Source organism: Phalacrocorax carbo, chromosome 3 (assembly GCF_963921805.1).
Source record: "Phalacrocorax carbo chromosome 3, bPhaCar2.1, whole genome shotgun sequence".
Taxonomy (NCBI): domain Eukaryota; kingdom Metazoa; phylum Chordata; class Aves; order Suliformes; family Phalacrocoracidae; genus Phalacrocorax; species Phalacrocorax carbo.
In genome coordinates, this window is record NC_087515.1 from 26,867,106 (window position 1) to 26,894,835 (window position 27,730).

Here is a 27,730-nt window from a genome sequence, read left to right on the forward strand (position 1 = left end):
GTAACACAACACTCTTGATTTTGCTAGAAGAATAATAGGGAATGGCTGCTACATCTCTTGCATTTAAGAATCAAATAATAGCCATTTTTGTTTACAGAAAGAAAATGAAAAGCACTGGAATTCATTACTGTTGATTTGCTCTCTTTTTATTAATCATTTCTTATTTTTAAAGGGCCACCTGAGTGAACAACATAATGCAATGGTAGGAAGATATTTACCAATTTAGCACCTCATTATAAAACTACTCAGAAACCTCTTTGTCTCTCGTTTAACATAATAATTATTAGTGGCAACAAAAGTGGATCCCACACTTGCACCATGATTAGCAAGTGATGAATTTGGGTTGAATATATTGCATTTTGCTAAGTAAACCTTATTATATCCCAAATCCTCAGTCTAAAAAACATCTAATTTTAAGAAAATAATTTCCACTCCTGTTTAAATGCATGTTTCCAAATTAACCAGTGATATTCTATAGAAAACTGCCTCTTTTATGCTTGAAGTCTCCAGCTGCCACACAATTTATATCTCTTTCCTCCCCTCTTTGTTTTTCAGCCATTTTCCCTGAATGTCAAAGTCAATTTAGTGCATTTCACTTTGCTGAATAAATCAGAGGCGAAATCCTTGCTAAAAGTGAAAATTTGATTTGCTAAAAGGAGCTTAGGGCAACTATTAATCAATATATCCAGAGTGTCAAAGCTAAGGCCATGATAGACATGCATTCATTTGGAGATTGGTTGAGGCAGATAAAGGGGGACACTGGGGGGGGGCGGGAGAAGTGCAACAGCCAGACAGTGTAGTGTGTATGTTGGGGCATGGGTAGAGGGAGAGGAGTGTTATAAAAAAAACAAAAACAAAAAAACCAACAAACCACACCAAAATGAGACAGTCACTTGAAAGGAAGAGGTGAGTACTTGTATGTGAATAAAAGATGAACTTAATAGATACAAAAAGTCACTGTTTAATTCTGATATTGAGAGAAGATGATTTTAATGAAGGATTTTTTTTAAGTTAAACCTAAGAATTGAGCCAAGTTCTTTTGTTACCTGTTAATTCATGTTTTTGGTTTTGTTCTCTTTCAGTGATGATTATTCTTAAACAAGCTTTTTCAACAAATAGATAGGTATTTTAAAGTCAAAACTAGCAACTATATTCATGTATAATTTACAGGTGATGAGATGTTTATATGCCAGGGATTATATTATTTTTTCCCACCAGTTAATTTAATGCTAGTAAAAAATGCCAAAAGTGACTACCCTGGCAAATAAAGTGCTCTTTTTACCCCAGTGTTACAGAAAGCTCCTCACCTCTCCATTGCTGTCTGTCTCAGTTCTGAACTGGAACCCATCTTTTCTGATTAGCAGACACACTAAGAGTGTGTACATCTGTAGTTGCACATAGAGCCTACTCTTTTGTACTGAAATCAGCCAAAATTTTGCCACTGACTTCAGTAATGGATCCACCAAGAACAGTCTGCTATCATATCTCAGGTGGATATATGAAATAATTTTAAAATAAACAAATGGATCTTTCTGTAACTACCTTTGACCACACTGCAGATTGCTGTTTTGTTTTGAAAAAGCTAAGAGAGTGTTGACATGTTTATTCATACATTTTCCTGGAAATCCCACCTCCTCCCAGCCTTGCAAAAACACACCTTCTCTGTGATACTATTTTCAAAGAATGAGAAAAATAAAAAAAGCCTCAGTTCCTAGCACTTCAAATGATGTTAAGAATATTGATGCAAGCAGTGAGATAGATGAACTGCTGGCATTTTAAGCACACTGCTGTTCCATTCTGCTCAGAGTAGCTTGAATCAACATGGTGATCTACACACTGGCAGTGTCGGGCGGTCAATCTATGCTAATGCTCAAAAATAAAACCGACAGTCAATTGCCGATTTCCCATATTATACAATTTAGTGACAGAGGTCAAGGAAGTCAGTAGTTTTTGAGAAACTTTTTGGCTGGAATCTCTACCTGTAAGATTCCCAGGAAACGGTCTGCCTCAGATCACGTATGTAATACAAGTTCTGAGTTCAAGAACATTTCCATCACAGGAAAAGCATGCCTGATTTCCCCAATCAGTGCATGTTTGTAGGAGTTAAAAGAAGAGCAGGTAGCACACTTTTGATAACAGAAGGCTAAAAGCACTTGCAAAGGGTCCAAGATTGAGCACATTGGTAAAGGGCAGGCTGTCCCGATTCCCCGTGAGGCTCAAGTTATTATCACTACAAACATCTTAGCACGAAACAGCTCATACTCCATTCCATGTTACACGAGCAGTAAACACCACATTTACACGTCCACCTGTCTGTGGAGTGACAGGCACCCTGTGATAGGGGGCTCTAAGACAGCTGCAGGAGTCATCACATTGTCTGAAATGGTCCTGAGTTCAGCTAGCAGCACAAGAGACTAGAGAAGGCCTCAACCTTAGCAGAAACAACAAATTTTACAGGAGCAAGCAGCATGGTAGAGACGTACAGGAAGACGTCTATTCCCCTTGCAGAGCTGAGATTCTGTATTAGCTGCTCCAAAAACAATCCAGAGAAAGATCTGGGCATAAACAGGATGCTGGCTATAGCTATAACATATGTGCCTATATACACCAGGTAGTTCCAATGTCTGATTTCAGTCTGTCTTCAAAGTCCTACCAATGTGAACAGTACCACGAAGGAACATTCAGGATTTTTTCCCTGTCATTTAAACACATGCTGTATGTCCACTACGATGTAGATACATAACTACATGCATGAGATGTACCATATATGCATGCTCTCATGCTTTCTTTAACATTATCTTTCCAAAGGTGATTATGGTCAACTTTTTCTCTGTACTTTTCCCTACATGGCGTGATATTTCTGAAACAGATGATCAGAAAAGGGCATTTTAGAAATGACAACTCTGCAGCAAGTCATGTTCATGTCCAGTATTAGAATGTTAAATTATACTCCTGAGAGCTGCTTTGGAAAGGAAAGCTTAAATATTGTCCTCCACAAAGAGTATGCCGGAACAATAATGTTTCATAAAACATTAACATTAACGCAAAAATATTCAAAACATCCTTGGATTCGCTCCATCAAAATCATGCCTTCTTTTTTTTTTTTTTTTTTTCTTTTTAAATACTAGCACCAGTGGCAGTATCAATTTCTAAATATTCCCTTTCCTGAACACTGTTACTGCTAGCAAAGCAGGGATACAGTTGAAGACAAGCAGGCTTATTTTACTAAATAATGTAACTAGTTATTTTTGATGTATTAGTCTGATTTACTGTTTCCAAACAAATTTTTCATTTTAAGTGCAAAAAGTTGATTTCTATGGTCTGGTTGATGTTTTTTCATGCATGCAAATTTTTTGGAGAACATTTTGTCTTTAGCTTCCTGTTATGCACATTTTTTAAGAGCTTCATGTTTCCTGCCTCCACTTAATACGAAAGAACATTGCACATTTTTGCTGAATGTCAATGAGATAGTTACATTACAGAAATCATGCCTAAATGACTCTGATACTGTGACTAGGTATCAGCAGAATTCCATCCCATACTGGAAAAGAGTTTAATTAATATAATGCAACCAATATAAAATGGAGCCTCCCCAAAATACAATGCAAAGGGTAGGAAACTCAACCCCCAGTTAATATTGAAATAAGCACGGCTCTCTTATTTAAAGTATTAAAATAAAATAGAAAAGTCTTGCAGAGGCTTCATAAATATATTTAGAATTTATTTAGTCAGTTAATAGGGTTTTTGTCTCACCAGGCAGGAGACGAAGCAGCATCGGCCTCTTCCTAAGCACCTTCAGTATTTTACTAACAAAGTTACAGCACATCGGAATATTTTAATCTGACACAAAGAACAACAATAGATCTGACTGCTGGGCTGATAATCTTCTTATCACACCCTGTGAAACCTAGCTCTAATATTTGACTGAGCCTCCATTACTCGGCAACACATTCTAAAAAGGCCAACAATGGAGAGAGAATGAAGTGGAGTGTGGAAGTACCTCCATATCTACATAAAAGAGATTAGAGGCGACAGCGTTCCATTTTACAGCTCAATCATATTGTGTTAGCATGCGCTTATCCGAGCGCGGATGAAATTGAAAGAGAAATAAAAAAGAGTCAGGCAGATAGGAACCAGAAAAGCGAGGCATGAGCAATTTCCAAGGATATAAAAGGATGCTAATGGCGGGGCCCTGTCATTCTTAAAAAGGGCTATTAGGGCACCATCATCTGTTCTTGTGCCCTTACGCTCCTCTAACTAAAGTCAAGCATTTCCTAATGCCATTGTGATCTTTTTCTTCTTCAGATAAGACATGGTCATGTTTCATAACAACACACTTTCCATTTATTTGATTTATAAATGCAAGGAGACTAATTCTATTTACTGATAAAGGCTTTCCATATATATTTTCTTTCAATATTTTCTTTCAATATTTCCTTTTGTAGACGGCATAGACTTTTTGTTCAGTCAAAACAAGTATTGAAATGTTTCCAATAGCACAAAAATACTAATGATTTTATGAAAGCATTTGAACTTTGTATCATTTTAAAACATTTTTTAGACCATGACTGCAATGGGAAACAGTTGGCCAGGGCAGAATGCATATTGCATTGTTACCTTTTTACAGATAATCTCATTAAAAGACTTTTTGTTAGAATAGCAAAAACATTATTTTGGTTTCTTCCACAAAGACAAATTTTACTTTGAGTTACAATGCTTTACAGCTGAGATCTTTATTAGTTATTAAGCACCTGATATATAAGGGCCTTTAATTATACTGAACCTTAAGAAATCACTGTAGTAGAGAAAGATTTGCTGATTGCTGCTTTGCTGTGCTAGGCACAAATTCACTACTGGTATAATTAATCGATTCCAAGAGATTTACGCCAAGGATTTCCTTAGTCTGCTAAGCTACAGCAAACTTTCAAGCAATTTGCACTCTTTTTCTAACTCATCCTCTTTCTAATTCTGTTATGTTTCTGCCTACAGTAACAGTTGTTAGCTTAGAAAACAGTCAGCACCAATTCAGGCTCTTCTACACGTTGTTTTGTGCCAGACGTGAGCACAGCAGTCCAGGTTCAGCAGTACCCCATCATTCAAAACCAAGCTACAAAAGCTCATCGCATTTGCCCTTTAGCCTGTCAATCCCTTTTGCATTTTGATATTTGTGATCAAATGCCAGACAACAAGCACAGGCTTTATCACTGCCCTCTGTTACCAGAAGGTTTATAAAAAGATTGTCTTTATTTCCTTTTTTCCCCCCCTTCTCATTCCTAAATGGAGTCAGGTGAGTAAACTTAGCTTGTGTGGCTTTACCATGGCAGGTGTGTTTCTGAGTTTACCGTGTAATAAAAGGCTGCCTCACGGCAGAAATGTTCCTCAACCGGTTCAGATCGCAGACTTTAAATTTTCAAGGCCAGTTTACAGCATCCAATACCTTTTCCATGCTAACCAAAGCCATCATTTTAAAGGCTGCTCAGTCTCATCCCTCTGCTCTTCTGACCTCTCCAGCCAAATCAAAGCTACAGAACATATTCACAAATCAAACTGACGAAAGTGCCGCTGCAACTACTATGGACCATGGCTGACTTATTTGAAAACTACTCTTTTGGTTAAGGTGATCTAGGTATCTTCAAAGATGAAACTCAAACTCACTTATTTAACTCATTTTGACTTAATTTGGGGTGCTTTATTAACAACCAGTGTAAGACAAAGTAGCTAGTATAATATAGAGTGATGTTTAAATTAGTTTACAATTTGCTTGGTCTCATCTAGAACTGCTCTGAACAAAGCCATTCAGAAATGTCAGCTGTGTTCCTAACCACTGTAACAAATTGTTGCCTGAACGCTGCACACCTAATGACTTCAAATTAGCTTCACTGCGATATTGCCTGACAGTTCGTTACGACTGTTAGCAACATAGCTGGCGTATCATGACCAATAAATTGGTTTCAGTGTGGGCTGGGAAAGGGACTTCCATCAATTTGATTAAAGAAATTACTGTAGCATTCAAAGCATAAAGACAAACTAGTTTAAGGAGACAGAAATAAGTTAACTGTACCAGAAAAACATTACTTGTGATACGAAAGCTTGTTTATACACCATTTGTGGCACAGAGAATGACTGAATTTCAACTGTCTGACTTCAGTATGTCTGTCTGACATACTGACTATTTTAGAGTCTGTACGTTGTTGTTGCTCATCTAAAGTAAAATAACATTCCATAAATGTACAAAGTATTTTATTACTACTCTTTGTTAAGTGTTTGTATTTATCAAAGATGACTCAGAAGCACCTACCAGAAGAACTGAGGCCCTGTGCTGGTTAGCACAAGGGGAAAAATCCCAGGAAGACTATTTCTTTTTATTTCTTTGTGATTTCTTTTGATACTAGAAATAAAATATATTTAACTTTGATAAACAAACAACTGACTGAATTATTTATTCTGTTATTAAGGTATCCCAGAATCACATCCAAAATCAAGACGATATACTACTCAGAGGAATGAAAGGTTATCCATTCTTATGTTCAATAAGGCTCCAGTATCAAAATTAGAAAACTAAAAAGCTGATGAAAACATACCAACATGCTCACTCATTTGCTGGACTAGAAAAATACCTTAAGAAACAAGCAAAAAAGCCAGGTTTTTTTATGTGACTTTACCATTTCTGAAAGGTGACAGACTGAGAACCCTAGAGAGACTCTGTAAGCTTGTCTGCTAGCCTGCAAAGCAAGCACCAATACCTCAGCAACAGGGGGAAGTAAAATATACCTAAAATGGTATCTGAAGAAATCACTAATCTTCTGAGAAAGTGCTTTTGATGACCCCCACTTCTTTTGCTAACAAGTCAGCTTTTATAATATCAACGCAGTTACATGATGTAGACTGCAGTCCACTTCACGCAGACCAAGGAACTAATAAGCTGTAAGAGGAAACCTTTTGGTACAATTCAGTTCTTTCTGCTGAACTGCTGGTACAATTCAGTTCTCACAGGAGTTCATTCAATGAAGAGAACAATTCCTTTGTGCCATGCCAAAATATAACTGAATTTTTGCACCCCCTGTGGTCAGCATAAGATAGTGCTGCCTTTACGGAATAGAGGAACCAGACTTACATTTAACTGCCACTGAATCAGAGGAGTACAGAGGAAAGCACTTACACCACCCTTCATACCAGGCTGATGCTCTGGATAGCAAGGCAAGTTTATCTTAATAAAAGTAATACATGAAAAAAATTGGTTAACTGAGCTGCATGTAAAACTTATTAATGTAGTAACACTCATGGCAACAATACTACTATTTCCAAGGTACGATATATTATCATCTAACCTACATCCTCTGTGAATAATCTGGAGTCTTAAGAAAACTGCATGCATTGTAGAGAGAGAACAAGTCATATTTTTTACCAGAACTGAATAACCCATGCGACGATTTCTGTACGTCATCTATTTGCAATAAATGCTGTATGTACCTGGAATATGCTTAGCCCATCCAATGATCACCACCAGTTCTCTGTCTGCCAGGTCACAAAGAGTGGTAAGCGCTTTGATGTCACTGTCTGGAACAGTAGGGTCAGGCATAGCATAGATCTTCTCTGGTTCAGCCACCAGCAAATGGGAGACAATCTTGTTATCTGTAAAAATGGTCCAGAACAGCACAAGATCACCCGTAGCATCATTCTACTTTTCAAACAGATGGCTCATATTTCAAAGAGCACGAAAATTTGTCTTAAGATACTGGGCCTAATTAAACTTTATTGTAACTTCACAGGCTTCTACAAGCAGTTACGGCACAAGCAAATCTGATCCATTACAATGTTCTTAAGAAAGTAAATTTAATGTAGAAACACATGATCACCTTCTAATATTGGAATACAAACTTTGTAGAAAAATATTCATGTATTATAATGTATTTTGTACTGTGCAAATATAAAAGTTTTGCCTTCCTCTAATTACCTGCAACCCTCCCCAAAGGTTTTTGAGGGAGTAAATACAGCAAACCATTAGTCAGTCACTGAAATCTGTAACTTCTGTCAGCAATTACAACTACTATTCTTTGTTTTAGATGTCACTGTTAAACTGTTGCAACAGAAGCGGTCTCAGGACTTTCTCAGTGCTCATTATCCCCTGTATCTTATATTATGGGTATCCTGCCTGTTAAAATGTTAAGAATGAATCTGTACTCCTTGGGGCCTATGCTGTGAGAAAAGCAGGGTGCTGTCATACATTCACTTTCCCGTGAAACACACAAATTTAGAATTGTGTGTAAAATTAGCTTCTTTCAGTAAAAAAGAGCCAGTCAGGAATAACTGTTAAAATCAATGAGAATAAAGACTGTAAAACTAAGGAAAGTACTAATAGATGCAGACCCCACCTCAGAAAATTGGGTCTGTGCAAAAAAATGACACTTTATCATAGTCACACACTGGTTATTTTTATCTATATAGCATTTTCACTCATGTGTTTAATATTTACTTCTTCATGCAGATGAATTGTGAACTCTATTTGGAATAATCATTTAAGTTATAAGGAAAAGTATGGAAAAGTGTGTGTGGGGGGGAGAATGTTGGGGAAAAGAGAAGAAGGGCCTGGAAGATTTACCATTCAGTGTTGCTATTCTATATTCTGTAAGTAAGATAAACATAAAATGAGCATTATATCCACATGGAGGCACAATGGAAGTATCTTCTCTCTATACAGGAGCCTGATTTGTTACTCTGAGAAGGCAGTACTGAAAAATGGGAAAAGGACTGATTCATTAAGCCTCCCAGTATATTATTGGTTTTTCCTTTCATGGTAGGTACATCCTGTGACCTCAAATGCACCACCAGAACTTAAAGCCCAAATATCACCCTTTAGTGAATTTACACTAATCCATTCCCTTCCTTAGGATAAAGAGTCATGGGTCTTGATATAAATGGGATTCCACTGTGAGAAGGTGTGAAGTATTTTCTGACTGCAGAGAAAGCTGACAGGATTAGTATTATTTTCCCCTTCCGCATGTAAGTCACGGGATGGACCACAATGTCCTCCTGTGGGGGTGCTGCAATGGAAGCTGATGGGGACGTGACTTACCCAGGAGTGTCAGAGACGCTCCCTACCAGCCCTTGACAGATTCCCTTAAATTACTCACTTGATTCAGATTTCTGATACTTTACTGCTCTTTTGTGACACAGACTCCTTGATTCTGATCTACTGTCTCTACAATTTTTGCCTTACTCCAAATTTGTGTGTCAGAAGTTGCGAAATATATTAGCCCTTCATTAAGTAAGTGCAAGAGCCAACTGGAAACCATCACATCGAGCATGTTTTATTACAAGGGATATATTCATGCTTACAGGGGAATATATTAATGCTTTATATAAACTACAGGAACCATGCCAACTGAGTAATTCTTGAGCTCAATATTCTACTGATTATCAAACTGATTAATGAGGAATTCTATTCTTATTTAAAGATGACAGATGGTAGTTTTAACTTATATTGGCAAACAGCCTTTGCACATATTTTTTTATTTTTTAAACAGTCTTTACATATCCTGTTTAATTTCACATAGAAAACATAATCTTTTTAAGTGAGAAAAGATAACATTGCTTCTTCCCAAATTCCAATATTTTTATAAGTATTGAGAAATAGGATAAATAGAGTCTCTTAATGTCAAAATACATATAGCTGAGGGTTTCAACTTTGTGGTTTTCAACCCGGGAGGAATGAATGAAGAAGCACTCACATCCCGAAGGTCTGGGTTATTTTCCCTGCAAACAGAAGAAATGGCCAAAGAACCTCTTTCATTTTCTTATGAGGTTCCTCACCAATGGCTTTTTGTAGATGACTCAGGAATATTGTATATTTTGACTCAGGATTCACAAAATCTCACATTCTTTTTGGTTTTTTGCAATCAACAAGATCTACAGGCAGGCCATTAGATTCCATGATGAAGCTGGAAAATACAACACAGACCAGAAGTAGGTGTAGGAAAGATCTTTCAAACACTTGTTCTTTCCCTATACAGGGAAAAAGCTACCTGTATTGGAGCATGCATTAGTATAGACCATAGGAAAATTTTGAACTACTCAGAAAGCTCCATCACTCAGGAAATTGAATAGCCATGAGCACTGTTTCTAGGTAAATCTTATTTAATGTTTCCCTAATTAGAATCAATAGAACCCAATTTTCATTCCTGTGCCTTTGTTATGCACAAACTATCAGTCAGGGTCCAGAAAATCTCCCAGGCTACTTCCACACAAAACTGATTCAACTTTTTCACGTCTTGACACTTTATCTGACAGGACTTGAAAATTAAGTTTTATTAATGTTTGTTACAAAAATGTTTGTAATGGGACAAGCTAAGGAAAATGAAGGGAGGCACTTAGATAATGAGTAATGATTTATAACGACATTAGTTTATCTCAGACAAATGGAGCTTACAGAAATTGGTGTAGTTCTCATCTTAAAGGTAAGGCAATGCACTACTTCGCAGTAATCTTGGGTTTACACAGAGATTCTTGTGTTTCAGTACAACAGTGTTAACCTCTGTTCACATTAGAGGGCTTGGGTTGGATTTTTTTTTCCCCTGCCCGTTTAGTCTTGGCTTTTTGGTATGCTAGGCTATCAACATTTCTACTCAATGACAATATCAAGTAAATGAAAAACTGACAATCTGTGCACCCAGGAAAACTAAACCCCTAATGAAATTAAGCATTAGAGTTTATTAAATTTTATTGTATTATCAGAAAGTTTTTATTATAATGTGCAAAATCTGCTTAGTGCAGTCCTAGATTGTATTTACAGAACGGTGGGACAGCTTATGGAGGCTGAGTAGAAGATGCCAGATTGGACAATTGAAGGAATATAATCAGCATAATGTTTTTTGGAAAGGCAAAAGGAAACTATGCCATATGTTCACTTAAGCCTTAATTTTATGTAAAACTGGCTGTTTTTTCTTTGACACAGCTAAAATGCCCTTTCACTTACAGTTCAAAGACTGTTTATTTGCTCTCCAGATCCCCATATGCTCAAACGTATTGTACACAGCACTGTCCCCTACTGGGGGACACGAATGGAAACAAATTCCGTTTTCCATACAGCCAGGTATTTTCAAGAGCCTAAAACTGACAGGTGTGTTGTCAGAGGCATAGGGGCAGAGGGAAATGGGAGACAAGGAGGAGTTTGCCCTCCTTATTTCTCTGGCTTATTTCTCTATTTTAGGAGCAAATTAACCTTCTCAGCAGGAGCAAATGCACATGTGTACTCTCATTTGAATTCAGAAGAGTTTACAACACTCAATACAGCGTGTGTGCCTTTGCAGGGAAATACACTAGCCTCTTACACTACAGCTATAATGCTATTATATTTACTTCATGGAATTAGTACAGTCGCTGCTTGAGTTTATATAAGCTGCAAAGCAAAACCCCTAACTATTTTTAGTTAATCGCAAAGAGGATGGAACTTGTATTTTAGCAGTGAGATGATCAGCTCGCTCCCTCTTGCGCTCTCTCTCTCTTAATTTCAGCCTGGCGAGATACAATCAAGGACATTATTAAAACATAACAAAACAAAGCAAAAAAATCCATAAGGGTACTAGAGCCCAAACTACCAATCTATGCTTGTTATTAGTGTGGCATATTGCTGTTTTAATCTAATGCTAGGTAGTGTATTAATCTATAGGTATAAATTAATGAGGCTCTTAATGTATTTTCATTGGGAGGTTGAGCAGTCAAACTCATTTAGTTAGTGAAAACTACAAAAATCACTTTCTTGTGGAATCTGAAACTAGCAGCTTCAATGAACTAATGATCACAGTATGAACCATTTTATGTACCACTGAAAATAAAGATAACCTGTAAATGGAAAATTTGCACTGCATAAACCATGCGTTTATACACTTCAACCTGTAAAAATATTCTTTGTTCAATTCAACTTGAGAAAGATGAGCATATTTAAAGCAAAATATGTTAACAGCTAAATGGATACAGAGTTTATGGTAATATCTTCTGACCAAACCCTTGTCTCAGTCGGAACGAGCTTAGCGAACAGGGCTCGGGGTCAATACCTTGTATTCAAAGAGAAATTTTGTATATCTGGTGTACTCACATGGCTTTTTTGCTGGCTGAACTAGCTGAGGGTTCAGGTATGGGCTATTCTCTGCATCTATTCTGCGCTTGTACTTCTGGCGACCTCCACGTACTCTGTCTAGGCGGACACCTACGTTGGGAAAAATAAGCAAACATGTAATTAAATATATTATGAGGATGCCTCTCGGGTAACAATCTTCTATCCCCTGCCTTCCAATATTTATTTAAAATGCATGTTTATTTAAAAAGATTAATTTTAGAAAGCAAGGGAAAGCAGCACTACAAGTATTTGCAAGCTGTTTAGTTTTTCACACTTGCAAGACTAAATATACCACATAATTTCCTGTTCACTTAAAACCATTTGTTCATTTTTACATACTATTAAAAACATCTAACAAGTTTAGTTTCCATTTGAAACAGTCTGATCTTCAGTCATCTTTGCCAGAAGCAGAAGTTCAAAGCTCTAATAAACACCATGGATATACAAGGCTAACATTATGAGTAGAGAAGCACAGAGAATTAGAACTTTAGAAACAATGGGTGCTGTATGCAGTTTAGACAGTCAAAACTGGTGCTTTTCATCAACATGGATTAACATGGCCAGAGGACACAAAGTAAGTATCCTTAATAAAATAAGAACATGTATGTGGCTTGAAGACTAGGAATGGTTCATGAGGGTTTGAAAGCACTTGTAGGGTTGTTCATTTAGATGTCACCAATGGTGAATTAACTTTTGTGTTCTACCTCCAAATTGTTCATTGCTTCAATAAAACATTCTGCTACCTATTTTGTATGGATATATAGGAGTTTACTTTCCTGAAACAAGCTACAGCTGGTCTTATAGACAAAATGAAAAAAGGAGGGGGAAAAAAAGATGGTAAGTCCTATAAAACAATGAAGTATTTTTATTTCCTCCTGAGTCACCCAGGCAGGTTTCCAGACAACCAGGATAAATGTTAGTATAACCAAGTAGTAACAAAACGCTGAAGTTGAAAAACTCGGCACATAGGCAGGGCAACAGGACAAGTAATACCAAGTGCAAAATTTGTCCCTGATGACACGGATTTGACTAGAGAAGAATGCAAGGACACATTACGTATCAATGAACCCTGTGAGCGATGTAATAAAGCACAGATCACTTTCTCACTTTTCATTGTCTATTTTAGCTCTTAACCCTCTATTTATCTTTTCTATTGCCATTATTGTGCCCTGCTCCACTACTTCCCATCTCCCTGTTCTCTCCCTTGCAGGAAATACCTCCAGAACTGGCTTCTGGACTGGAGAGAAGCCACCACCAAAGTAGTCACAGTTTATGTGCACAGCAAGAAGAATACAGCACAGAGGTTACGTGCTGCCCATGAACCTGCACTGGTAGCACAGTGTCGTTACCAGGAAACATCTGTCAGTCCTCTTTCATCCAAAGACGACTGACTGGGTTTTGGTAAAGGAAAGACATTTTGCCAAATACCCAGGAATCCAAGGCCAACTCTTGTCGTTTTGTTTTTGTTTCTTTTTCTTTCAAATTTCTTGATTTTTTTATTTTCCTAGTCTACTCTCCAAGCTAGCATGAAACACCAGAACACTCGCTAGCTGAACCAAGGAAGGTGGCAGTGTACAGATCCAAGTCTGTACTCTTCTGGCATTTGCATGCATGGGGCTCTCATTCACCCAGATGGGCTGCTGATATCCATAAAGGTTAGTAGCACAGGAGATACTTGGCTTAAGGTCACAACCAATGCCTGTAACTATAATGCAGTGAATTGTACGCAGCAGTGCTCAATACTTTTGCTCACCAGGAAAGTGGGTAACTATCACCTGTATTTAATAGTGAAATTTCATTCCTTTTATGGCAGAAGACTGTTTATTTCACTCCCCCAAACTCAAGAAATACAGTTCTTATTGTATGTTAACACTTATACTTTTGTGAATCACATTATAGAACTAAAAAAATTAATCAACCACATACCTGAACAGGTCAGTATATAATTATGAATGAAATCTTATTTATGGTATTTACCCATATCACTACCAAACTTGTGACTGATTGATTTGTGGCCTACGTTACTTGATAAAATTCATGGTGATTCAATCAACAAGCCATGGTTATTTTTTTGTTTGTTTTTGAAGTTATATGTAGAAATGCATGAACTACAAGACCACTTTAAAAACTGATAGTCAAAAGCTTTTCAGAGCTAATGATAACTCAGTGTTCTCCACCCTTGAATCAGGAGTTTGAGCTACACGTGAAGCAAATGACATCCAGGATAATACACTGCCATAAAAAAACCCAAACCAAAACAAAACAAAAGACCAAGGTTTGACAGTTGAATATTCAGAAATAGGAAGAGGATTAGAACAAGCCACATGCGATATTGGTGGGATTATGAAAAAGACTGCCCAGCATTTGAAGAAAAATAGATAGAAAATGATTTCTGCATAATTCAGATGCCATCCTTCTTTCTGCTTGGGAGAAGATTTCATAGTGATAAAAGATGGATAGCATCAGACAGAAGTATGTTTAATCAAAAAGTAATGGAACTGAAGCTTAAATTAAAATAATATAAATCTACCAAGATGAACAATTTTTTTACCTCCTTTATATTTGCCAAGCTACACATTCAAGCCATTCACACACTCAGTGGAAGGAAATACAGGCAAATGTCACAATAGCAAAATTATGCATAGGTCCATGTACTCACCTATTATACATAGCTATACCTATAAATATAGCAATTTTTTTTTTTTTAAGGAAAAAAACTATAATTCTAAGTAACTAGGGAGTAATGGTAATTCACATTTTAAAATTACTTAAATCTATAATATAACTAATTCTGATTCTAATGTGAAAACACTTTTGATAACATAGTATCAACAGAATATAAATTAGAGGTTTATACACCTTTCATTAAACTGATACAAAGTTTACCATCATTTTAGCTCCTAAGCCTTTCTCACTCATAGTACCATTACGAAGTAGCTATCTTTGTTTCAGTTTCCCATAACCATACACACCCTAGGTGGTATTTTACTTCCCCAGAGTCCTTATAGAAGCAAATACAATGCAAGGCACCACTTAAGAAAGTACACCCGTCTGATATTGCATAAAAACTGTTGGAGTTTGGCAGGTAGCAAACTGAAATCCAGATATTCCTGTGTATATGAATACATTTTCCCCTGCAACTCCTACAGTCTGTATGAGAGAATTCATTACATAAAGATATATTTATCTGCTCTCAAGACAGTAACAGCTGATGCCTTCTTTGTTAGAAAAACAAAGGGAAGAAAGAAAAACAATTCTGTCCACAAAGATCTTCATTGGGAGGGGGCCTTAACATCTTGATCACAGAAGTAATTGCTATAATTCAACAGATGCTCTGTACTCAGACTATTAAAGGGGATATTGTGGCGTCTAGGTAGTGTACAGGGAGAAGTTAAGTGGATCTCTGCTTTAGGTCTGCTGGGCATGTGGTTTGCCAGCCTTCAGCAACTCTGTTCACTCACCCTATCAATCCTCAGCCATAAAGTGAAAAGACGGCTATCCACCACTCCTGTACAAACTTATGCACATCTCCAAATGAATTGCACTGTATGTATTATCATCACAGCTTTTTAGGGTCCAAACATCCACTAACGTCACTGACCAAAGCTCCACTGAGGACAAGCAAGTTGATTCTCCACACTCCCCAACCCTGAGTCTCATTTAAAATAGTTCAACAAAAAGACAAAAAGAAAAGCCCAAATGAGAAGAACAGGGATGACCACAGGATACAAACACGAAGAACAGGGATGCTACCAGTTATGATACCTTCAACAGCCAAATGCAACACATTCACTTCACATCTTAGGACAGGCACAACTCATGAGCTCATCTGTTCAGGAGTGATGGGTTTTGACATGATTTACAAAGCTCAGAAGATAAGGATTAGACTACAATTGTAATATATGGAGACATGGAAACTATGTAAATCAATACAATTGCTACTTTTTTAAAAGAAGGAAATTACACATACTAATACAACATAAAAATTTCTCCAGCTGGCCCTAAGGAAAAAAAATCGTCTCACAGTTACTATACAAGTTTCTACAAAAAAAGTTCACCTCCTGGTTCCTCACGCAATCTCTGCATGATTTCTATCAGATCTTACCTACACACAACAAAATTATATTGGGCATTTGCTCTAAAGTGAAAGTGTCCACATAGTCTTGCACTGAAATAACTGAAGACTAGAGCTGATGTACACAATGACCTACCCCCCAGGTACTTCAGTCTAAAGAAACTTAACATAGGCAGACCTGAACTCCCCATTTCTTCTGTTTTTCCTCATCTGTTCCTCCCTCATCAACAGTCGCAAATTATTATTTCTATTCCATAGTCCTTCTCTCAGACTGCCTTGAAGCCCTTGTGTGGGACAGGTAACCACTGTGCCTGGTGCTAGGTATTATGAAAAGATTGCCACTACCCTGTGTATCATTCTTTTTGCAATTCAGGTCCTCAGTACGATAATCACATTTAACAGCATCATCTATTTTTCCACACAGACCCAAGCCATATCCAAAATATACTATTTACTCCTTTTTAATCTACCTCTCTTCCATCCCCTCCTCCCTACCTCAGCTAAAAGTCTCCAGTGTTCACTTGTCCAGTTGTCCCACAAACGTTCTCGTCCTTTCCATGGAGGAAATATAATGATACTAATACCCACAGGAAATCCTCCAGCTAACCTGGGAGGCATTTGCCCAGTCCTTCAGATCAAGACCTACCAATACCAAGACTGCCTACAAGAAATTGCTTAGTACCTACAATATGGGACAGCTTTTCATTTTGCAAAAAAAAATAATCTGATTTACTTAAATATGCACTAATATCTGAATAAATCAAAAATCCCTCTCTTCCTTCCAGTACACCAGTAAAGAACAGGTTTGAGATCAAAATCAAACCCACAATTTTTAATTCCTACGGGAATTTAAAATTCTGCTCCCTTTCTGTCCCCCCTACGTGAGAGATTTACAGCAAGCAGACACATTCTACATGGATGCCTTTCTGCCAAGCTCCACTTCTAACACACCGTTCTACAGATATTAAACATATTCCTATCTCAGTGTTTGAGAAATGTAACTGGGCATGATCCTTTTGCTACAGATGTCTGTAAGAATCCCAGCATTGTCTTAAATTTTACAGGGAAACCAGAACAAATGGATACCCACATAACTGCATCTTGCCAAGCTTTAGATGAACATCAGTAGCATAGGCAAAAACCAGATTAACAGTAAAACCGGAAAGAGCAAAAGGAATTTTAATGGCACATTCTGATGTGGTTCCCCTTTGGGACAAATCTTGATAGTGTTCCAGTTCACTTGAACATACTATGTTTATTTGTAAGATCGCTAGGTAAGCTCGGGGGAATATTATAAGCCCTGGGTTTTGCGTTTCTTCACATAGAACCAGAAAACCAGTTGATTTTTCCACCATGAACACAGACAGAATGTATTTAGAGATAAGAATGCATGGTCATCTAGTAACTCTTTAGACCATTCAGTAATCTCTATAGTTTGGGTTTAGAGAAGTGTGAGGCCAGTGCATTAATCCGACAGTCTGAAAGATTCATAGTGCAAAAAATACTTCCACTTTAAACCACAAAAGACCTCTCTCAATATAGTAGAAACATGCAGGAAGTAACACAGCGTGAAGAAAAAAGATAATATGAGCTATCTTTTCTTCTGGATCTGCATATTTGTTTTATGTGCTGAATTATAATGATGCCAGAGAGCTTCTAAAATCAGTTTACGAAGTATTTGGATAACACCATGTGCAGGTAAAAATTCAGCTAGAGATGTAAAATATATGTCCATTAGGCTGATAGCATTTTGAAAACAGAGTCCTAAGTCATCAAAGAAGATAAAAGCTATGACTCATATTAAAGCTTTGCTGATACACAGCTGAATTATCAATTAGCAAGGGAAGGCTTTAGTGTTTTGTCTTCTGATAGCTGTCTGCACTATTAAATACACTGTTTAGTGTAGCATAGGAAGTCTAAAAATCATCCTCCTATTTTACACTCCATCACTACCAAAAAGAATTTGCTAATATAGGATAAAATTGGCTGTCCTCAAGAGGTGCCTATAAAGCAATTTAGTTCAGGAACCTGGCCATATAATGGACGGAAAGACAAAACAGTGTTTATTACTTTAATATCCAACTTGCTCTGTGACTGTAAGTTGCTTAATTTATCTGTTCCTTTGACAAAGATTTGAAACAAACAGTTCATTACTGGGGGAAAAAAACCAACCCCCCCCAAAAACCACCCAGAAGTATTATTAGACCAATTAAATTATTTAGTGAATTTTTCCAGGTTGAAAAATCAAGAGAGAAAAATATTCCTTCACTAAACCAAGTGTTTCAAACTAATGTTTCGTTTCAGATTTTGCTCATGTTTAATAATTAAAAACGTTTCTGAGCAATAAAATATAAGTAACATATTGGAAAATCAATTTTTTTTTCCTGGGAGGAGGGGATGAGAAGACTGGATTTTGGCAAAGGAACTGAAAAAAAAATTTCTCTTTGGTTAAAGCCCAGAGATTTTTTCTTCCAGTTTGACAAAAGAACTGATAAATGAGTTACTTGCACAGCTCAGTACTCAACCTCTCTTGAAAGGAACATTAACTTTGCATGAACTAATCATCTACATGCTGAATTTTTGTGCACTGTCATTTATGCATTAAAACATTAAAAAATGCATAAAATCCACTTAGTTTTCCCATGCAAATGAGACTTTGTGTAAATAAATTCTATTTCTTAGCACAAGCGATTTCCATTGAAGAATGGTCCATAAACAAAGATGTTCACGTGAAGAAAATGTGGCGTAAAATGTTTAAGAGTACTACCGTTGCTTTATATTTTTAATGGTTCCACATGAAGCTAAGGAACCTAATCTGTGACACTCACAAATACAAATTAGGTCACACGCAACAGGTGACAAGTTTTAATTGAATGTCTTCTGTCTGCAATTCTGACAAAAGGTGAATGGAAATAAATGAGTCTGGCAAGACAGCCCTGAGCCTTACAATACCCAATATCTCATTATTTTTAAACAGCTATCTATAAACTGATGCTGACAAGCCTTGAACCTTTTATTTCTGTTCAAGTAGAGGTGAATGTGCAGAAAGAAAGAAAAAATTAAAAGAAAAACAGGACAGCTACTCTGTGGCATTAAACATGCAATACCTATTATTAGCTTTCAAATATTACAAAAGAATACCTTCTATACGTCACATAAGAACTTGCCAAATAATCTGTTTCTTTTCTGGAAGAGGTACGCTCTATGTTCCCAGTGCCTAAATTTGATCTTTTCTGAGTGCTATACTACCAGAACTTCATTAGAATTATGCTAGACTCATGCTGATTTTAGAGAGACTGAAATTAGCCACCAAATACAGGCTTGTTACAAAACTTCCACTTCATTTCCTTCACTCTTCCGAAGTGAGGAAGAAGAGCTTATGTTGCAGCAAAATGTGCATATTTGTAAACTGTGAAGGAAAAGCAATGCAGAACTAAAACTGTGAATATAAAAAGCCCTGATGTTTCTGAAATGATACAGTTACCATCACATAATACTTCTCTCCATATCACCTGGATTACTAATATACTAATAACTCGGAAGCAGCATAAAAAACTGCAAAAGCTTTTATGAATAACACAGAAAATACTGTTTCTAATTGCACCATTAAATTTCATGTTGATGTGTTTATATATCATAACCATACTATATGCCTTGTTTTTTTAATCATGCATACGATGTCTCGGGACAAAGTATAAGAATAAATAAAGGCAATCTATCACTAACTAAATACTACAGTTCTTACCTTAATTTATTTAAATATAGTTACACAAGATGCTATCTTGTTTCAGAGTTCAAATTACAACCAATTTAATGAAGTGGAGCTTGCTGGGCTGTAAAGTCATTACCGCATCAATACACTTGTAACCATTACTTTAAGGTGACAAGCGCAGACTGGGAAAGTCAGCTTGGCTGATGATCCACGGAGAGGGCATGGAACGCCAGGAGACAGAAAAGTCAAAAAGTAAGTTTGAGCAAGGCCATACCAATGACTGAAGGTCAAAAGCAGGCCTTTATTCTAGATCCCATCACCAAAGCTTATAAAGAATTCAAGAGCTATGCTAGTGACAGCTCTAATAGAAAAGAAGTCTAACTGAAGTTCTGGACCATTTGCTGGCGACTCTCAAGAGAGATAGGAAGATCGAAACGAAATGCATTATAATAATCGGACTGTGAAGTACCAGTAGCATGAATCAAGATCTCAATACCCTTTTCAGATACAATAATGTGCAGTTTCACAATATTTCAGTTAGTGACTTGGATGATGGGGTATTCTGGAATTAATCTGAGATCCAGAAGTCACAGGAAAGTTCTTAATAGTGTGAATTGAAACAGTTATATAAAATCATATCAGTGCTACTGGGACTAAGAAACAGCTTGCTATTAGCAAGCATACCTACAGAATTAAGATTTCTATCTATAGGAAGTGATTTCATTTTGCTGGAACAGAACCAGAGAAAACAAAAGATCACTCTCATCATACTAGAGCTTTAAAACCAATGTACAATTCACTGAAATATTAAAAAGTTCTTTACCCTAACAAAGATGTTCCCTAAGTTTTTTCTTTTCTGTTTTATTATCCTCCTCTCTTTTTGTTTTTTTTTTCCCCCCTTTGGGACAAAATCTTTCTCATCTTCCCCAAGGAGTAGCCTGTCTGTGCTGACCTGTACAGGATTAAGATGAGCAAAATTTAGTTTCCAAATTGCACTCATCTGGCAAAGTAAGAGAGACCTACCTTTTCACTTAAGGTGCCTTTATATTGCCAGTTGAGTCTAAATTGGCCTTAGTGCAAAAATATGCGTTCTCATAGAATTTTGGACTGCTCCAAGGCGATTCATGGAAACCCCATTTTGACATTGTCTCTTCTTTTAGCACACCCATAACAATACTAACTATCTCTGCAACCTTTCTCATCTATTGAGTAATTATGAATGACACTTTTGTTGGTGAAGCACTATGCAATTCTTCCCTGGTTTTTTTATTCATTTAAAGAATAAGAACATAATTTGTGGAACCTCATCAATTTCACACTTCATCCTTCAAGCTTCCTCAAAAGGTACAGCAGAATTCGGAACTTAGGCCCTCTTCCTTCTGCATGTGATTTTATGGCACTGCAAAATCCAGACCAGGTGGCACAATGGGAAAACAGCCCAAGAAGCTTACACCATGTCTCAGCCTCTGGCTGGGGCTAACACATCTTTAGGAGCATTATATTTTATGATCATTTATAGTCTAAGTATAATATATAGTGAAGTCACAGAAGATTGCATTGGAAGCTAGGATATCTAAAGTAACTTAGTGAGTGCATGCCAGCCTGATGCTAAAAAAAAATTAGGGTACTTATAAACTTAAGCATCAACCTTATAAGAAAATGAGGGCTTGGAAAATGAGACAGATATTCTTACATTTTTGGCTTTACTTTTGCAGCCAAAATATGAGGATTTTGTCTTTTGTATTGTTATTCTGTTTGCAAATTTTTTTCAGGATTGCACAGGAGTTACACAACCGGGTTTCATGTGGGGTATCAGAGTGCTCATGCAGTACAATTACTGGATAATTCTAGCTTCAAGATAAAAGAAGATCTTATATGACTAGTTTCAGGTGTCTTTGGCAAATGACATGGCTTTTCCGTACTTTGCTCTTCCTGTCCATGTACTGTAACTTTCTGTTTCTTAAAATACTAGCTGCTACAGGAGTGAAGTTCAACAGTGGCTTGTATGAGTTCATAGTACAGACGACCACATCTTTATGACTGTGAGGAATTTGAAATTCCTGGTTTCCACTCCCCTTCTGACTTCTCTGAGCAGTTGCTTATTTTAAAGGGGGAATCTTTATCTGCTACTTAGGTAGGAAAAAAACAGTGATCTAGGTTAGTATGTTCAGACTGGAAGGCACTGACATACCACATCACAGCATCTTCCTATGCAGTGTTGCTCCTGCCTGAAAATCTCAGAGTTAATGCAGAGGAATAAATGTACATTTTTTTTGTTTCACTATTTGCAGTGGGTTAAAGTGATGATTGTTCAACAACAAAACTAAAACTTCAAAATGAAGTTGCTAGATGGGCATCCATCAAATCAAGACATAGCATAGTAAAATAAAGAAAATAATGTAAAATGTCAATATGGAGGAATTGCTTCCTATTGGTGTTATCTCGTACCATTGTGTTGAAAGGTAGAAATGAAGGGAGATATGTTCTCTGCATGTATTACGGTTTCTGGAGGCGGCAGGTAAAAGCCTTCCAATGTGTGCAGCTTAACAAACGCAGGGGGAAAAAAGCACTCAGGAAGAAAATATTTGTCTCTTCTTCAAGAAAAGTTGGGTAGTAGTGTATCTAATGGTAAGTACAATGGTAGAGTCTGTAAAAAACCCCGATAATTTACTCACAAAATTGTATTCAGTAACCAACAGAAAAATAAATTAATTAGACAAACCCTTTACAAATAGTGCTCTGTAATTTCTGGTCACGACAGTAACAGCTACTAATGCTCCTGTAAGAGCATTAGTACAGAACCGTTTCACCTACAACGTGCTACAATTAATCTGAAACTTTCTTCTGCCCCCACTACTCCCCTGGTATCAAGGAATGTAATTGATGTCTCCTTAATATTAATTTCAAATTTTTACTCAGAGGCTAAATGCAGCAAACTAATTTTTAGTTCAGAATTAAAAATTTGTCTGCAAAGTTTCTGAAAACAGAGGGAAATGAGGGTATTTCTGACACACCAGTTCTTTATCGTAGCTCTTCATTGCGCAAGTGTATTTGTGTCTGATACACATTCTTACATATATGAGAAGCGTTCAAAGTCACCGACTCAACAGGTGCATAAAATCAAAATGTTGTAATATTAAATTCCCAGTGTGTGTTTGATTAAAAATCACCTGATTTTGAACTTGTGAGTGGTCCACACAAAATGGCCTTGCCAGGAAGGGATTTTATAAATGGCCTTTACTAAGGCTCACAGTCCCATCCACAGAACTCTTCTCAAGAAATAAGTATTTCTATTTTATATGAAGTATCAGAGTGTACAAACATTTGCCCCAACATTTTCCAGAGTACTAAGAATACTTGCAGGTTCCAGTGGAAGATCTGGTTGAAGGGATGCTGCCAACTCAATTAAAGCCTTTACATTTTAAATAGATATTTGCATATTTACATAACATTATTGAAACAAACATTTCAAAAATGCCTTTTCCTTTGTCTTTATATAACCTTCCCCCTGTTATTCCATTAATACCAGCATCAAAGAATTGTGCATACATGAGAATTAGAAAGTGAAACTGAGCAGAAAAAAGTTCTGATGCTAAGGGTAAGTGAGGAGCAAAACAGGGAATACATTTTTTAAATTATTTAGTTTTATAGGAGAAGGCTCCAGTCCTTCAATTGAATTATATAGGCATATCGGTAGAGTATGAAGTATCAGATTATCCGATTTGATGATTAAAAAAATGCATACTGTTTTTCGAATCTTCTAAAGTTCACCTCTTTTCCCTTAACACAAAAAGGACCGGAATACTCCTGTATATACATATTTATAAAAATCCTAATGTAATATCTGGCTTTACCAGCTAAAGCCTGAAAAGGGCACCAGATTAAATTTTTACAGTTCATATAACAAGTGTATATATTCTGTGTTTCATCTTGGTAAAGCAATGGAAAAGAAAATTAAACACCAGGAGTTAACAGGTACAGACAAAGTTCTGTGGACATAAATGAAAAAATCTAAGTAACTCTCCATTTTGAATTTTAAGTATTCTCCTGAACACATTTAACACTTTGTTCATGCCCAGAGTGTAACTGATTTACACATTAGCTCATATATCCTGCTAGCCTCATAACCTGACGTACTGCCTAGCACGTTGGGAGTGACAGGTTATGCTGTTGTGGCCTCTGCATCTCATCGTGAGGTAATACTCGAGCAATTAATGGAAAGTTTATTAGTGGTACCACTTTATTGATACCACTGCTAGAAGCTTTCCGTACAAAAGTATTATGGTTAGCCTGCATATCAACTGTTCTTTCCTAGTTAGCACTATGAGTGGATCAGAGTTAATGCAGAAAATCCCAGTTGAAAAATGTATTTGTAATGTGCTCAGTGTTATCCAGCTTTTTTGACTGTCCATAATGTTACGCACAATTAATACTATGAGGTAAATTGATTTTGCTTTAATAAAACACAATAAATTTTTAAACAATTAGACAATATACTCTGATTATAAAATGCCCCTGCTCTAAAACAGAAAACAGTGACAAATTTCTTCTAATCTCATAGGTAATGTTGGGTCTTTGGGAAATGGGTTAATAAATTCTAGTTTTCTAAACGAGGCAGACTGATTTACTGCAAACTTCCCCCATTACAGTTATAGTAGATGTCTATCAAATTGCTTATGAGAACAAATTTATGGAAAATATCCAAGAGTAATGCTCTGTTCTTATTAAAATACATGAATATGTATGTAATTTTAGCCAGACTAAATGAACAAAACAAAAAGAAAAAAGGTCAAGAGTTGTTGTCATGAGAATTATTCTTTTCCACAAGAAACAACTCCACCCTGTTAAAAATGCCTTTATATGAAAGATGTTTGTCTGAGGACACTATTTGTTTTTTAAACTGTAATGGCAACCACTCTGAAGAAAAACCATAGAAAGTGTACAAGGGTACGTTAATACAAGTAACTGGGTGACATAATTACATAAACATTATCTAAAAGAGGAAATAAAGCATAAAATTTCTTCATCCCCAGGAATTTTTTTCATACAGAAATTTAACAATGCAGAATTTAAAAAAAAATAGTTTTAAGTCAATAATTCCTGACAAGTGCAGTCTATTTAAATTGACACATGCTTCCTCTACCAAATGCAGATCTCGATGAGAATATTCACTGTGTGTAATGTTAAACACACATATATTTTACTTTTCTAGGGACCATAAAAAGAATATTTGCCAAAGAGGAGACCAAGTTCTTCTCACTCAATGCATTGCAAATCTAGCATAATTCTACTGAAGTCTGTACATTTCTCCAGAGTTACTTCTAATGGCAGGAAGAGCAAACAATTTACTTTCATGGACTTTGTATTTTTTCCAAATACTGTGTCCCTTTCCAAGTTTTCTGCTATTTCGCTCTCCCCCCACTGTTTCCTGCCCCCCTCTCCCCCCTTAAAACATATACATTGGGCTCATTCTTTCTTTTTCTTTTAAACATATAACTATATACTTCTACCTGGATTTCATTCCTATGGTCTGTGACATCCAGTTTAAAAGACATTACGGCTAAAACAAGAGCAGAATTTACTGGTAAAAAAGATGACAGGTTATGTACAAAATTTAAATGAAGTCACAATCAGAAGCCTAAAGGAATATTTCAGGATATGTCTAACTAGCACCCACAAAACAAATAAATGCATATAATCCTCTCACAAGTATAGTTTTTGAGCAATTTAACCATGAAGTGTACATACAAGTCAATCCAAAATTGTGCTTGAGACATCCACTGCAACATCCAAGTCTCTTATCATCTTACTAAGAGTACAATGATGATGACGACAGACTTACCATACTAGTTCACCATAAAACCCAGTAATAACTGAATTGTATTTGATCTTCATCAGAACCCCCAAATTCCTCGCAGAAAGAATCTTGGACATATTATAAAACACCTTTTCCCATGTCCCGTTCCATGAAACAGGTAGTGCCCTTTCACCTATTACTGTATATGTTACTCCTGCCATATTTAAACAGGGGATTCTTTTAGCTCTTCTTTTTGCTTGTTTGTTTCGATTGAAACATTAATTAGTTTGAATTATTAGGAATACTTTTCTTTTGCCTTCAGAAGCCATCATTTCAACAGAAGTTTTCCTAACATTGTTCTGCAATTTTAAGTTCACTTTCTACTTTGTTTTTGTTTTGGTTTGTTTTTTTATACTTTTCCGGTCTATATAGTCAAAGTGTACAGGCTAGTCCACATAAGATTTTACTTGAAACATTTATATAAATTTGCTATTAAAGACATTAAAATTCTTAGGTCAAGAGAGGACAATCACAGCTTTAAATATTCATGCAAAGTGGAAATAAAACACATGAAAAATATTTACTTGACACTATTGCCAAGACTATCAGAAATGCTGTTAGTATAATCATAATTTATTATTAAGCCTTCTTTAGTTCCTTTGAAAGTCAGATTATGAAGCTAAAATCTAAAAGGAAAGACACATAGAATTTGTTTTTATTACTAATCCATTCTTCTTGAACTGACCAAAGAAAGCACAAAAGAAAGAGATACACATATATGTAAGTTCTAACTTCTAAACTAGATACAAAGGGCAGTCAAATTGTTCTTGAATATAGCTGAGTTTGCTGGGTCCTGTGAGTTCTCCCATGAAAAAGTATAACTGCTGTCACCTCTGTGAACAGGAAAACAGACATAGGCTTAAAGGAAAAGGAGATGACATGATCCACAACGTGCTGTAGTGAATACACTTCTCTTTCTCCAGCAAGAACTCTCGAGAGAATGATCACCAAAGGCTGTGTGTGCTTTGGACATCACAGTGTAACTCAAACAAATTACACTGAGCTGCCTAATGATTAATAAAAGCTAAGAGTCAAAATACCTTACTCATTCTTTTACCCTGCCTTACATAGGCAATCCTTCAATATAAATACAGGAGAAACAAACAAGTAAAGATCTTGAGAGCTGTTGGCAAATAAAGTCTTTGTGTAGTTCAGTTTTCAGCATTTAGATTTTATCCATCCCCACACCTCCCATAAGGTCCAAAATTACACCTAGGACTGTCCTTTAAGCAAAACAAGCCTGTTTCTTCCTCTTCATCTTTTCCCTCTTTGACGTTACAACTTTCTCTTTGGATTGGAACCTCCCTCTGCAATGTGCTTTGTTTGTTCCACAAGGGATTTTGATCGCAAGGTCAAATTTGGATCCATTTTCAGATGTTCAAGTTTTTTTTTACCACTTTTAATTTGGACTAGATATATTCAGAAGAATGATATAAAGACATGCAGGGGCTTCTGAACCAGAGAGCGCTGCTCATTGTATTACTATAACGACATAAGAGGAACAAGATTTTGCCTGTGTTTTCAAAGGAAACTGATTCAAACGTTTTTCCTTGAAGCTTTAACTTAGTCAACTTGCAGGAAAGAAAGGAACTGACCATTGAAAAACATGCCTGTAGGTATGCATATGTCCAGCAAAATTGTGCATCCATTATAGGAAACATCAGTATGTTTGCTGGGAATAGTCAGCCATTTCGTTTACTGGAGAAAATCAAAACAGATGGCACTGAGAATGGATCCTACGAGAAAGGCCTTTGGGATGGAATATGGGACCTTTTTTAATCAGTGATCTCAATGGTCTTAACAAATCTCGTATTTTCTGATACTGTTTCTTAAGGTTTTACATGTTTCCCATTTGCTGACATGGGAGATTTATGCGAGCATCGTACACCTTGGCAATGCTCAGGGGCATTTGTTTCTTGAATTGAGGCAGGTTTTAGAAACTGTAACACAATTCATTTTTTACTGCCTTTTCCC

The 27,730-nt window shown here is 36.5% G+C and overlaps 1 protein-coding gene across 22 annotated transcripts in view; it reads right to left on the reverse strand.

Annotated features, from left to right (window-relative positions):
- Positions 1-27,730, reverse strand: part of ESRRG (estrogen related receptor gamma) — a 404,109-nt gene that overhangs the window by 41,592 nt on the left and 334,787 nt on the right. For all 22 annotated transcript variants that reach the window (XM_064446250.1, XM_064446244.1, XM_064446246.1 and 19 more), the window contains 2 exons: positions 12,092-12,202; positions 7,471-7,632 (listed from right to left, as the gene is read on the reverse strand). In XM_064446250.1, coding sequence (XP_064302320.1) covers positions 7,471-7,632; positions 12,092-12,202 — 273 coding nt within the window. The remainder of the gene's footprint in view (positions 1-7,470; positions 7,633-12,091; positions 12,203-27,730) is intronic.